The 15044-nt window shown below is 42.2% G+C and overlaps 1 protein-coding gene across 1 annotated transcript in view; it reads right to left on the bottom strand.

Moving 5' to 3' along the window:
• Window positions 1-15044, bottom strand: part of nek11 (NIMA related kinase 11) — a 254128-nt gene that overhangs the window by 30519 nt on the left and 208565 nt on the right. The window contains exons 13-14 of the mRNA XM_033048704.1: window positions 8132-8265; window positions 5298-5358 (exon numbers count right to left, since the gene is read on the bottom strand). Coding sequence (XP_032904595.1) covers window positions 5298-5358; window positions 8132-8265 — 195 coding nt within the window. The remainder of the gene's footprint in view (window positions 1-5297; window positions 5359-8131; window positions 8266-15044) is intronic.

The raw sequence follows: 15044 nt of genomic DNA on the forward strand, positions 1-15044 counted from the left end.
GCCTCTTCCATGGCCAGAGTGAGGCCTACCCTAAATTGGAGGAGCAGCACCTCATATTTTGCTTGGGCAGTTTACACCCCCGCCGTATGAACATTGACTTCTCCAATTTCAGGTAATCCCTGCTTTCTCCTCCCCTTCCCAGCTCTCCCTCAGCCTACTGTCTCCGCCTCTTCCTTTCTTCTTTCCATTCCCCCCACCCTCACATCAGTCTGAAGAAGGGTCTCGACCCGAAACGTGGCCTATTTCCTTCGCTCCATAGATGCTGCCTCACCCGCTGTTTCTCCAGCATTTTTGTCTACCCATTCACACAAGTTCTGTTACCCCACTTTCCTCACCCACTCCCTACACATTAGGGGCAATTTTACAGAGACAAGTTTACCTACAAAGCCAATGCATCTTTGGGATGTGGGAGGAAACCCACACACTTGCAGGGAGAATGTGCAAATTCTACACAGACAGTGCCCGAGGACAGGATCGAACACAGATCTCTGGCATGTGAGGCAGCAAGTCCACCAGCTGTGCCACTATATTTTGTTTTCCAACACACAAAAAGTTATACATTGATAACTTTGGTTACTAAAAAAATGAAAATATCCATTTTCAGTTTTAAATCTCCAAGTGGCGCTATGTCCCCCTTTACAGCTACTGTATGTTTTAATTAAGTTCAAGACAATGGGGCAGTACATTGGCCATAAAGTTGCTGCCTAAAAGTGCCAGAGACCCAGAATTGATCCTGAATATGGGTGCTGTCTGTATAGAGTTTGCTCCTTTACCATTTGATCACATGGGTTTTCTCCGGGTGTTCGTGTTTCCTTCCACATTCCAAAGGTGTGCAGGAACCTATTTCAGACCCAACCCAAAACGTAATATTTTCCTTTTGTCCCGAGATTCTGTCTGACCTGTTGAGTTAATCCAGCTTTTTGTGTCTATCTTCAGTTTAAACCAGCATCTGCAGTTCCTTCCTACTACACATACTATATGATAGAACTTTATTAATCCCAGGAGGGAAATTGTGTGTGGGTGGGTGGGTATATATATTATATACATACATACATATACACACACACACACACACACACACACACATCAATGCTGTTAAGGATCTTGTCATTAACTGCATATAGTTATAGTGACCTGCTGCGTTACTCCAGCACTTTGTGTCTTTTGAAGTATTACCTTGGTTGTTGTGAGAACATAAGAAATAGAAGCTGGAATATAGTTTTTCCCCCATTTTCTATCCAGACATGCTGCCTGTTCTGCTGAGTTACTCCAGCATTTTGTGTTTATCAACTGATCCTTGCCTCACTTCTCTGCATGGAGTCTACTGCTCAATCCCTTCACTGTTTATGTGCATTGGGTTATCTAGCAATCTGTCCAATTACATATGGGCATCAAATCTAAAGATTAAGCTTATGCATTTAAGTTTACCAGAAAGTAAAACAAAAGATGCCAGACTGCTTCATGCTTTTGCTTTCCCTCAGTTATTTCCCCGATACTATGATGATGTTAAAGACTTGGCAGGATAGATGTTGAGAGGTTGTTTCCTCAGGATGGGTAAGTGACATAGTCACATAAAGAGTTGCCCACTGTTTAGAACTGAGAGAACAAATTATTTGCAATTCACTAGCCTGGGTGGTTATGGATGCTCAGTAAATGAATGCATTTGAGGGTATGATTCATTGATTATTGGTAGTAAGATTTATAAGAGAATGCAAATCTAGATATGTGTAATCCATCCTCATCTTTATAAACAGTAATAAATGTACGAGGGTCATCCTACATAAAGTTTAGAGACGAATGTGGTATTGTACAAGATTTCATCTTCTGCAGTCTCTTATGTCTCCATTTTATTGCTTCACTACAGAATCTCCTCAAAGTATGCCAACTTTGAAGAGTTCTGTGAGTCTCCCTCTCTCCCTTCTCCACTCTGATTCCTACAGCTCTCTCTTTGACCATGTTCTGACCCAGACTCGCCTTACTATATCCTCCTGTCCCTTCCTCATCTGACACATCGACCAAACAACCTGTTCACCTGGATCCACCTATTACTTGACAGCACTTGCCCCACACCTTCCCCTTGCCTCTTTCTACCAGCTGTCTTCTCTCTACTCCATTAGTCTTGGGAAAGGTTCAGACTCAAAACACCAACTGTTCATTTTCCTCCACAGATACTGCCTCACCTGCAGTGTTCCTCTGGCTGTTTGATTTTTGTGGTCACCAGACTAAGTGGGACCCGTTGGCTCCCAGTCACACGGGAGGCCTGGTCCCGCAACGCAACCCATTCCCCAAGTTGTGGGGGCGGGGTTGTGGAGGAAGGGGGGTTGTGGGGGGTGGGGGAGGGGGGCCGGGGGGGTTGTGGGGGCAGGGAAGTGTTGTTGGGGTGGGGGGTTGTGAGGGCGGGGGGAGTTTGGGTGGGGGGATTTGGGCGGGGGGGGGGGTGCATGGGCAGTGGGGTGTGTGGGCAGGGGAGTGTGTGTGTGGGCGGGGAGGGGTGTGAGCAGTGGGTCTTGTGGGGGGGAGGGGTGTGTGGGCGGGGGGAGGGGTGGGCGGGGAGGAAGTTGTGGGGGGAGGAGTGTGTGGGCGGGGGTGAAGTTGTGGGGAGAGGGGTGTGTGGGGGGATGTGAGCTCGGAGAAATTATGGGGAAAGAGCCATAGGGGAGAGGGCGGCATCACGGGGAGGGGGGGAAAGGTGCCAGCGAGAGGGACCAGAGGGGTAGTGGCTGGAATTGGCGGTGCGATGGGGACTCAAAGCGGGCGCTGGTCGCTGGTCGTTCTGCTCCGCCGGGATCAGAGTCTCCGCTTTCCATTTAGCGTCATCTCCGACTCCGGGCTGGGCTGGGTCTCCCACGCTGGGCTAGGCGGGTCTCCGAAGCTGGGCTGCTGCTGGGGGCTGGGCTGCTGCTTGTAGCAGGGCTGCTGCTTGGGGCGGGGAGGGGCTGGGCTGCTTCGGGTCCCTCCGAAAGTCCGGTTGGAAACCTCTGCCGGCCACCAGTAAAGACGCGATAGTGCAGGAAGGGGTGGACCGTCCCGGGGAGTGACAGGGGAAGAGACTAATCTGCGCGGTGCCGACTGGCAGGAGAAGAGATCGATCTGCGCACACACGGTTTTTAAGATTTTTAAACCTCGCTAACTTTTACGACATTCAACCGATCGGAATGAAACTAGGTGCATTCGCAGCACAGGAGAACGGTAAGTGAACTGGCAAAAAATTGTAGCGCTATCGTGAACCGTTTTTGCGCAAATGGAAAGATCAGAGTTTTAGTTATGTATAGATAGATATAGATAGATTGTTACTTGGTTATCAAAACGTGAAAAGAGGCATTTCAGCCCATTGGGTCTTTGCCATACAATCAGGACCATTCCCTTTTATATAATTCTTTTTATTTGTAATGTAAAGTACCTAGAATTTTAGCTGCAAGAAAAGGTTAGACAAACTTGGATTTGGAGGCTGGGGGATATTTATAAAATGAGAGATATAGATAGGGTAGATAGTCAGACTTTTTTTCCAAGATGGAAATGTGAAACAAGACATAGCATAGCATATCAAATTATGAGAGGCATAGATGGGGTAGACAGTCACAACCTTATTCCCAGGTTGGAAATGTAGCTATACCCTCTAGTATTTGACACGGTCAAAGGGAGGTTCAAGTTCTTAACACAGAGTGGTGGGTGCTTGGAATGCACAGCCAGGGCTGGACGTGGAAACAGATATGATAGTCTCATTTAAGAAAATTTTAGATAGGCATGTGGATATGAAGTGAATGGATAGATATGTATCACATGTAGAGGAGATTTGTTTAATTTGACATCATGTTCAGCACAGATATTGTGGGCCGAAGGGTCTTTTCCTGTGCTATACTGTTCTATGTTCTGTGGAAAAGGAAATTTACAGCAGTCAGTTAACCTACCAGCATCTTTGTGATGTAGAAATAAATCAGAACACCCAGAAAAAACTGATGTAGTCAAGGCAAATGTGCAAATTCAACAGACAGTGCTCAAAGTAAGGACTGAACCTGGGTTTCTGAGGCAACAGTTGCACCATCCAGCCCCTGATGCAATGTGGGAAACACCACAACTAATTTCCAAATAGCTGTGGTGCTTTCGCAAACAGCAAGATGCTGAGGAAAACTTTAGCTTGGACAGCGTAGTTACCAAACTTCTTCAAGATCATATGATTTCTTTATCACATACCTCCCAGAGTAAAGAGCACCTCAATTACTATTTCTTCTGAAAGATGAAATTTCGAAGTGCAGCAGTCCCCCAGAACGGCATTGAAGTATATACCTTGGACTGTGTGCTGATTTTTAAGTGGTATTTGAACACACAACATTCCAATTGAGAGAAAAGGGTGCTATGCACCGGTCCAGAGCCGGTTGTCATTTAAATTGTTAGTCAAAGTTTAAATTCAGACAATGTTACTTTGTATCACACTAAAAAAAAAAGACAAATGCTCAACCAGCAGGGGAGAAAACAGAAAAACCTGCCTTAAATTCAGGAATTCAATAAAATCATGAAGCCTACAGCCAATGTAAGCCTAAGAGAAAGCACGCAAGCAACAAGACAAAAGATCGTAGTTACTGTAAGTGAGACAGGGCAGTGTTTCATTGAAATTATTTCATGGCCAGCAGCTCTTAATAGGGAGCATTGCTGTGCAAGAAATCTCTGTTCATGAAATCACTCACCCACGGTGCCCTCATTCTCGGAGATCCACACATCTCAATCAATGCTCTCTGTGAGTGGCAGCAAAAGCCACAGACTGTAGATTCTAAGGAAGAGTGGTGCCTTCATTTTAAATGCCTGATGCTATTCTTATTGATTTTTCTATCCCCAGCCAAGGCCATTACGACTTGTGGAGATGATAGATAAGAATTAGCTGCAAATCAGTTTTGATTTCACAAACTGGAAAGCAGGCTTAAAGGAATGGATATCTAATGCTCCTGGATGTTTGCTTGAAAGAGAAAGGATTGAGATCCATCGCCAGACTCGCTGGTTGTCAAGACTATTACTATCACATATAGACAACTATTGCGTATAAACAACGTATTGCTGTTGATTACAATGGCGTTCTCCAGCCATTCTGTGTAAAGACTGTCTATTTCCAGAAAGCTTGTATGGCTTGTTATGAAAATTATAATTATATACAGGCATACTGAGGCACTAAATAATCATTTAATTTGTCTAGTGTGAATCATAGTTGGGAAAGCGGTGGTTTCAAAAAGTAGGTCTTCTGTACCACTGAATTGGATATTCAGTTCTGTAATTGGATGATGGTGGCAGTAAAGTCGTGAAAGACATACCTAACGTTCTGCTGTCCAGAACATCCTCCATGCACCGTACTAGGGCTTCAACATCTGTGTCCTGAAAGATTGTGAACAGGAAAATTAGGTTATGGACAGAAAACAAACATGTACTTATATGATCTATTGATCAGCAGGATGATTTTCAATCATTTTGCTTAATAATGATATCTTATATATTACTAAAAGTCTGATCTTGACTGCTTTTGGCCCACTGTGCTGCGATTTCCGAGAGAACGCCGTCACCTACGGCCGTCATTTTTGGCCACCTCGCTCAGAGCCCCCCTCCACCTTCCGGGAGCAGAGGAATTTTCCCATCAATGAAAAATCAGAGAAATATTCATGTTTTTTTTTAATTCTCCATTCTCTCTGCTGCCCCCGCTGGCGGCAGGGGGGAGGGACTATAAAATCCGGAAGTGTCGTGCCTCACTCAGTCTCTGCCAGACCCAGGGAGCAAGAGGATCACGGCTCTCTGAACTGTGAATAACACTGAACGCACGTCTACTCCATGGTGAGTCCCCTCGATGTGGCAGCTGCCAAATTGTTTGCTTTTTTATTCAAAGTTTGTTTTCACAAAATGAATTTTGGTTGTCAGGTGGCTGCTGCCCAACTGTTTGCCTCGCCTTTTAAAAAAAGTTTGTGTTCACAAAATGAATTTTGGTTGTCAGGTGGCTGCTGCCCAATTGTTTGCCTCGCCTTTTAAAAAAAGTTTGTGTTCACAAAATGAATTTTGGTTGTCGGGTGGCTGCAGCCAAATTGTTTGCCTTGGCTTGGCTTTTAAAATCGTTGCAACAGTTGGCTGCCAGCCCAAGAATCCATTCGGCCCACAATGTCTATACTAGCCGTCTGGAAACCAGTACCTTCTGCCCGCAACACCCATACTAACGCAACAGAAAGCCCCCCCCCCCCCACCCACGAGCAATATTGGAATTGGTGGAGAGGTGGAATATTGCGTTGGTGACCAGCCCTCCCGTGTGATGCTGGGACCCAACGGGTCCCACTTAGTCTATTTTTTTCTAAAAATCAATACATTCTCAAAGTCTGGAGAATGTGATGATATCGATCCCACCATTGAAGCGATCAACAAGAGGTGCTGTATCAAAAAGGCAGCCAGCATCATCATGGACCTGCACCACCATGCCAACGCTCTACTTTCACTGCTGCCATTGGGAAGTAAGTGTCGGAGTCTGAAAACTCTAACGTCCAGGTTCAGGAACAGTTTATTTCCAACAACCTTCAGGCTATTGAACACAACAAACTCCAATTCAACTTTAAACTGTGAACTGCCTGAGTTGCACTAGGGACATAGGCTTTGGGCTTTGTTTTGCTTTGGCACTATATTGGGTTTTATGTTTTATGTTTACTGAACAGTTTTTTGTTTGTTTGCTATGTTATCAATTGAGTACAGTGTTTACAAAACTATTGTGCTGCTGCTGCAAGAAAGAATTCCATTGTGGGATATATGACAATAAAACTTGACTTTCTTGACACCAGTAAATCTATGAACTATTGCAATCCTAGAAATGTTAAATGTCAGCAAAGCAATAGTGCAAGATCTACATAACCTTTTTGAAAAATAAGTCCGAAAATATTCTTCTCATCCATTGAATTTTAGTGAATTTACACCTAATTATTCTTCCACCTTAATGACTTGAAATGATTAAGAATCTATTTAAAATGCCCATTTGAGAAACATGTGCGCATAGAACATACTGTTCTGTAGGTTAAATTCAAATGACCTTGAAACAAAATTGCTTTAAATTAAAACGTTATACATATAGTAAACCCTTGTTATTACGGATTTAGGTTATAGTGGACTGATTTACCGGCCTTCATGCCATGCCGGGCTGCTGATGCCATCACTGGCCCGCAACGCCTTCTGGCCACTTCTAGGCTGGGCCATCACCTCGCCTGGATTCCAGGCCCAATTTAAGATCAATAGTCTGAGGAAGGGTCTTGACTCGATGTCACATTTTCAAATTTTCCAGAGATGCTGTCTGACCAGCTGAGTTAGTCCCATACTTTGTGTCCTTTTGTGTATTAACCAGCATCTACAGTTCCCTGTTTCTATTACTTATACAACGATAACTTACTCGGTTATAGCGGACAATCAGTGATAAAGGACACCATTCCCCAGCCCCACCCCCACCCCTCACTATGGTCCGTTGTTATGAGGGTTTACCGCATGTCCATTCTTAGTGAGGATCTAAATTTCAGTTGTGCAGAAAAAGACTGTAATTGCCAATCACTGATGAATATAATTACAGATTATACAACTGGGTTTCTTGCCCTTTCAGTTCCACTACTTCTGCAACTACTCGCAACCATCAGAATGATATTTGGTGTTAAATCACAAAGAGGAATTGTACAAACTGGTATTTGCTGAAAGTTAGAATGTTATGGGGAGACTGGTGGAGGTTTTCAAGAACATAAAGAAAACTGAGTAGCTTTGGAGAAACTCTTTCAGCTAATTTGGGAGTCTAGGAGCAGTCCCACATGGAGAGTGTAGTTGAAATTTGGCACTTTATCCAAAAAAGTAAATACTAGCCAAATTTAAATCTGAAATGGATGTATTTTTGTTAGGTAAAGTTATTCAGAATACAAGGTTAACATGGGGTGATAGAGGTAGGTAATAAATCAGTCATGATGTCTCTGGTGAAACATCTAAACAGGCTTTCTTCTTGTACCATCACATATCCCACATCCATCATGGCGCTAATTAGTTTTCCTTAACTCTCACTCTCTTCATCATCCCCGACAGCAACAATAAAAACATCTACCCAGATACCAGTCAAAAATTGCTGCATTTGATACTGAGCTGGAGTATTGTCTACCTGTTCATAAGTTTTGAAAGTAGAGCATTCACTTTCTTCACTGGATTCGTCAGTTTCTAGGTTTTCATCAGAACAAGATTCAAAACCATCTTCATGATAAAACTCTTCAGCTACTTCTGGATCTTCGGGAATTGCTGAAACAAGCAATTATATCAGTTTAAAAGCCTTTACATATGTATTTCCCAACTCCTAATGAATAAAATATAAATCTGTGAGATAATCCAATCTTTTTTTGTCATTCTACACATTCATGCTTCTCTGATAGTGATTTGTTCATCATTGCAATAAATAGAGCACACAACCTGTTCTAACCTTAGTTACAAATGCCTAAAAACTATTTTACTTAACTTAAGGGGAAGTCATTAAGTTAAAGTGAGCTGGTAGGAATTTAATTGCATGCACCATTGATCTCAGAGTCTGGAATCTCCTCTCATAAACTCTCCGCCTCCCTTTCTTCATAGCACACCTTGAAACTATCTCTTCTATTTCCCCAAGCTGGTAACACTCAACAAGTCGGGCAACATCAACGGAAATGGAAACAGTTAATGTTCCAGGCCCAGGAACCTGTGTCAGAATTGGAAAAGGGAGGAACAAATTAGTTTAAGAAAGCATAAAAGATCACAGAATAATATGGAATGAAAACAATCCCTTCGGCCCAACATGCCCGTGCTGACCAAGATGCCTCATCTATATGTCCCACCTGCCGGTGTTTGTCCCATATCTCTCTAAGTCTTTCTTATCCATGTAACTGACAAAATGTTTTTGAAATATTGTAATAGTACCTGTCTCAATTACCTCCTCTAACAGCTCGTTCCGTATGCCCACCACCCCTTGAGTTTCCCCTCGGGTTCCAATAGAATCCCACCTCTCTTACCTTGAACTTATGACGTCTGGTTCTTGATTTCCCCTCTCTGGGTAAAAGACTGTGCATCTACCCTCTCTATTCCCCTCATGATCTTATACACCTCTATGAGATCACTACTCATCCTCCTGTGATCCAAGGAATGAAGTCCTAGCCTGTCCAACCTCTCCCTGTAGCTCAGGCCCTCAAGTCCTGCAAATATCCTTGTAAATCTTCCCTGAACTCTTTCCATCCAACAACATCTTTCCTATGGCAGGGTGACCAAAATTGAACACAATACTCAAAATGTGGCTTTGTCAATGTATTGTACAATTGTAACATAACATCCCAACTAATATACTCAACATTCTGACTGATGAAGGCCAATGTACCAAAAGTCTTCTTGACCACACTATCCACCTGTGACACCACTTTCAAGGGACTATGGACCTGCACTCCTAGGTTCTTCTGCTCTACAACACTCCACATAGCCCTGCCATTCACTGTGAATGTAAGGCAAGGAATGGGTTGAAATATCTCTGATAGGGGCAGATGAAGTGAGCTAATATGACATCAGAGTCACTGTTAAGGTCAGATTAAGCCTCTTTGTCTGTGTAATGTATCACTAACAGAAAACTGTGAAACATACACAGCAGGCACACAAAAAAGAACATCTGAGCCAAAATGATGATGGGTAGAAACACATAAAACTGGTATGAGTATTAACCATTTCTGAACAATTATGAAGAATTTTAGTTAATTTTATTTCATGGACACCACAGAATGCAATTTCTTCTTCCAGCATCTGCTTGTATGAGTTGCACTTATCTTCATTAAAAGTATCCTGATAGAAAACCCAACAGGGAAATAATTAAATAACTTCAGATGTTTAAAAAAAAAACACAAAGGCATAGTGTTTGGAAAGTAGTGCAATTCTCCAAAATCTTTTTTTTTTTATAATTATTATTGCCACATGTGATACAATCTGGCACTCTGACTTAATTAACTGGGTACAAAGCTGCACATCTTTTTCTGCAGTAACTTTTTTTTTAAATGATCTGTACAGCAACAATGTTATGCAGCCAGGAGATGAATGAGTAATATCCTTGTCAATCCAGCTTGGTGACCACACTGCTGCAAGTGTGAGATTGATTATATTCATATAATTTATGTATAACCATCCCCCACACACTGTCATTTGCCTGAGGAATCTGCTCTACACTTATTGGGAGAATACGCTGCAGAAAATTTAAATGATTTCTCAATAAATTGACTTTATTTGGTGTGCTAACAAAGGGATTATATAGTGATCCGTTCTGTTGTACAACATCACAGGTCAATAGCCTTTCGTGAGATGAAAGTCAGTTGACTGGATGATCATATCTGATGATAGACCTATAAAGCCAACTTTTAGTCTCTCTCCACAGAAGCTAGCAGCTGTTTATTTCCATCCATTCATTCCATGAATATTCCCTGTTTGTATTTCCAATGCCTATTATTTGCAATTGTTTTCTATTTTATGATCAGAAATTTATTAGGCTACTTCTCAGCATTGAAAATTGTCAATGGAGGTAAATCTACAGGGAACAGAAAGGTTTTGGCCTTGGGAGTGTTCTTTTCCTTTCCTTAGTTGCTGTTTTATTTTTGTGGTCCTATAAATTGCTTCTCCCGCCTCCTTGACTTCCATCTCAATGTGCCCCACTGTCATTATTTTTCACCTTTCTCATTTCCCTGCACCCTCCCCATGCTCTCTCCTACTTTTCCCCATCTCACCTCCCCTACACTATTACCTTTTCTGTCATTTTCACCTCATATCATCCTCCTTTCTGTTCTCTTCTCTTCAACTTTCTCTCCATTCTTTTCTTCCAGCTCTTTCTATCTTCCCCCCTCTACTCATCCCCTATCCACACTCTCTCCTCTCTTCTCACTCCACTGGAAATGGATAAATGCTATCTGCACAAGCACAACCTGATTAACTTAACCTTAAATAAATCTTGCATAGTTATGGTAGATATTTTGTTCTCTTCACAATGCCCCAGCCAGCATTTATTACTAATTTTTAACTTTCCATCAGAAGTTGGTGGGCTCCTGACTGCTGCAGTCATTTTGATGAAGGTATTTTTAGCTCAAATGGGGAGATGGTGATATATTTCCAATTCGGGATGATGTGGCACCTGCAAGAATTCCAGCAAATGGCAATATTGTCTTTCCTGGCTTGAGGTTGAAGGTTTATGAGGTGCCGCAATGCCTTTTTTGGATTCTAACTGAGGAAGCTGCACTATTATTGGGAGAATACACTGCAGATCTTTAAATGCACTCTGATTTCTCAATAAATTGACTTTGTTTGGTGTGCTAACAAAGGGTTTCTTTAGTGATCCATACTGTTGTGTAACATCTCGGGTCAATGGACTTTCATGAGATAAAAGTGATTGACTGATCATATCTGATTGCAACTGTTGTGTGCTTGTGGTAAGGGGAATGAATATTTAAAGGATCAAGCATGCCGCATTGTTCGTGAATGATGGTGTCAAGTCTCTTGCTGCAATAGTTTAGTTTTAGTTTAGAGATACAGTGCGGCATCCACAGTGCGCAGATACAGGATAAAGGGTATAACATTTAGTGCAAGATAAAGTAATTTATTCCTCTTCTCCAGAGATGCTGCCTGACCCGCTGAGTTATTGTGTCTATCTTTTAGAGGAATAGTTAGTTCTGTAGAACAGTTCTCTAGCTAGACTATTGTCTGGTCCAACTGTCATTGCTCTACACTGCAGTCTCAGCCATTTCTAAATATCACATTGAACTGGTGAAGTCTGGATTTTGAGATGGTGGTATCTCCGCAGGAAACTGAGATGGATCATGCACTCGGCATTCTGATAACACATGGTTATGAACACTACAAACTTCAATTCTGAAGTTTTGAGATTCTTTGGCGTTTAGTCGAATGAGGGTCACCTTACAAGTACCTAAGGGGGCATGTCAGTTTAGATGATGTGATGGTTCCATTCGTGGGAGAATCTTACACAAGGAAGCATAGTTACAAGATTAGGGTAGCCATTTAAAACAGGCAGATAGGATGTTTTTATCACAGATGGTGATGAAATCACTGACATTCATTACCTTATAGAGTTGTTAAGGCTGTTCACCGTGGAAGTATTTAAAGTGAATATAGATAATATTTTAAAAGAATAGGAAATTGAGGGAAGTTGGGGAAATGGCACAGAGGAGGAGTGAAGCATGGGGCAAATTAATCATGATCGGATTGAGGGGTGAAACAGGTTTGAGGAGACAGGTGGCTGAATTTAGCTCCAATTTTCTTGAGATCTAATTGGCAGTTTTAAATTGATAAAGCAAATAAATAAGTAACATCTGAGAAAACTATTTCCTTTACTGGTGCTAAGCTATGTAGGAAGGAAATCAAGGAATATATTTTTACCTTTTTGGGGAGAGAATTCTAAACTTCCCTTAACCTTTTTTTTGTACAAAGGATAAGGAAAGATTCAAATTCTGTCCCCCAAAAGACTGGACAATTTTGAGAGTTATATCAATAGGTGTTTATAAGTACGAGTTCAAGGGATGGAGCAAAGGTGTGGAACTAGAGCATGGATAACACTCAGCCTTGACAGTGGAACAGATCAAGGGAATTGAATGGACTAACGTTTCTTACTCAGATGGGCAAATCGAATCTATTCTCTGGAAGATAGATTTACGTCGGCTAAAATAATTAAAATTATTCCTTTGCTGCTAATAGAAGAACGTACAATAATTTAGAATGACATCAATGTTAAATGAACTAACTTTACAGTAATGTAGTTAATTCATCAACAACAACATCCCCAAGTTTGAAGCATTATTCATCAAATTCATGCACATTACATGCAGTGAAATGAATTTGCCAGCAGCGATACATTTAAAAAGCACACCAATACACAATAAAATTTAACACAAACATCCACCACAGCATTCTTCACAGTGGTGGAAGGCAACAAAGTTCAGCCAGTCCTCCTCCCTTGTTTACCCGTGGTTAGGGCCATAGACCCTCCGTAGTCGCCACTACAGACGGCCCTTGATGTACAGGCCCTCTCGTCGGGATGATCTAAACCCCGACGTCTGTATGGTGAAACACACTTCGCGGCTTGGCGGTCTCAAATTTGCACTTTCCTACCGGAGTCCACGGCTTCAGGGCGTTATAGGCCGCAGGCCGGTGGTCGGAGCTCTTCCCCAGCGAGGGATCCCAGGCTCCGGATGGTAAGACCACGCCCTGCCCGGGGCTAGAAATTCCGCAGACCACGGCTTCAGGATGTTATCGGCAGCGGGCCGGCTGTCGGAGCTCTTCTTCGGTAAGTCCATGTCATGCTAGAAGCTACGCAGACCACAGCCCCACGATGTCAACGACACTAGACCAGCATTCGGAGCACTGGTCTCTGGCGACTCCTGGCAAGGGTCCGCGATGGAAAGTCCACGCTGCACCTGCTGCCGATGTTCTGGGCCCGACTGCGGGAAAGGCTGCTCCAATCCATGATGTTAGGCCGCAAGGGAGGCGACATGGAAAAAGTTGCGTCTCCGTGGAGGAGGCAGCCGAAAGCGGTTACCCCTTTCCTCCCCCCCCCCCCCCACTCCCCACCATCCACATAAGCCATACCAAGAGGCACCCAGCTGGACACTAGACACACAAACCCCCCCCCAAAATTAGAAATAACAAACAAGCTGCTGGCAAGGCAGCCGGCTCCCAGTGCCCCCACCGGCCCATATATGCTATTTTGTGGAAGAAAATACATTGTATTTTTACCTGTCTCTTGGCAACTTTCAGAATTACACAGTAACTTCTCAAGGTCTCTGATGTGGACCATGAACTAATAGTCTTTTGATTCAGAGATAATAGTGCCACCTACCAGAACACGGTTCAATTAAATTTTCATTGCACTAGTGGAAAAAATAAACCCCTCGACTTTAATATACTGTAGCTATTGTAATGCACTGGGGTGTAGCCTACAGCTAAACAAGTTCATTCTCTACATTAACTGAATCTGGTGTAATAAATTGATAATTAAATTATATTCTTAAAAAAATAATAATGCAAGATGGAATTAAATTTGGAAGGATAACAAACCAATCAACTGAAAATAGCAACAAGAACAGTTTCTCTCTGCTGTTATTTTAATGTGGTGTAATTTCTTTACCAAATTTGTTCACATAATCAAGCAGCTCACTGGTCTACTCTTCAATTCCTTCCCCGCACCTACCCCAGATTTAGTCTCAAGATGTAACTTGTCAAGGCTGCTTTTCTAGGAATAGATGTTCGAACAAAAATATTCACCTTCTCTTTAGATATTTTGTGCAAAACCTTCACCGAGAGAGATTTATTTCACAGACATGAAATGTAAATTGTCTGGGTACACATTAATGTGTTCCTTTAATATCACATAATTTTCCCAAGAAATTGCCTTTGTCTTTTCTTTTTAAAGATAAAAGGATCACCTATTTTTTAAAGAGCACAGTAATTTTGCATTATGTTCAGCACAGACATTATGGACTGAAGGTCCTGTTCCTGTACTGTACTGTTTTATGTTCGAACAGGGATGATTGCTAAAATGATATTCTCGTCAATAATTATTACACAAGCAATATTCTAACACACATTATCCAGTAATTAAAGCTGGATGTGCACAAATTGGTTGTTGCTTTCAGGTAACAACTTTAAAATGTTAATGCAGAGAAACATCATTCAACCACTATAACTAGTCCTTCCAAAGAAACATGTAATTTGACCATTCAGAGTGCAGTCACATTACAACTAAGATGGAAAGGTGCTGTATAAATAAAAATGTTTTTTAAAGAAATGCCACGAAGAACAAGATCCATTTTATTACATCTTAACAGTTCCCTGCGTATTGGCAAATTTATTGGCAGCATCTTGGAGAAACGAATTCACCAGCATATAGTCAGTCATGCAAGATCATTAAATTGAATCCTTCTGGAAAATAGATTACATGCGACACACTGAGGAACACACAATGTTAAAGGTTGCACTATTTAAAAGGCATGTCCCACTTAGACAATTTTTTCGGTGACTGC

The sequence above is a fragment of the Amblyraja radiata genome, chromosome 2, assembly GCF_010909765.2.
Source record: "Amblyraja radiata isolate CabotCenter1 chromosome 2, sAmbRad1.1.pri, whole genome shotgun sequence".
Taxonomy (NCBI): Eukaryota; Metazoa; Chordata; class Chondrichthyes; order Rajiformes; family Rajidae; genus Amblyraja; species Amblyraja radiata.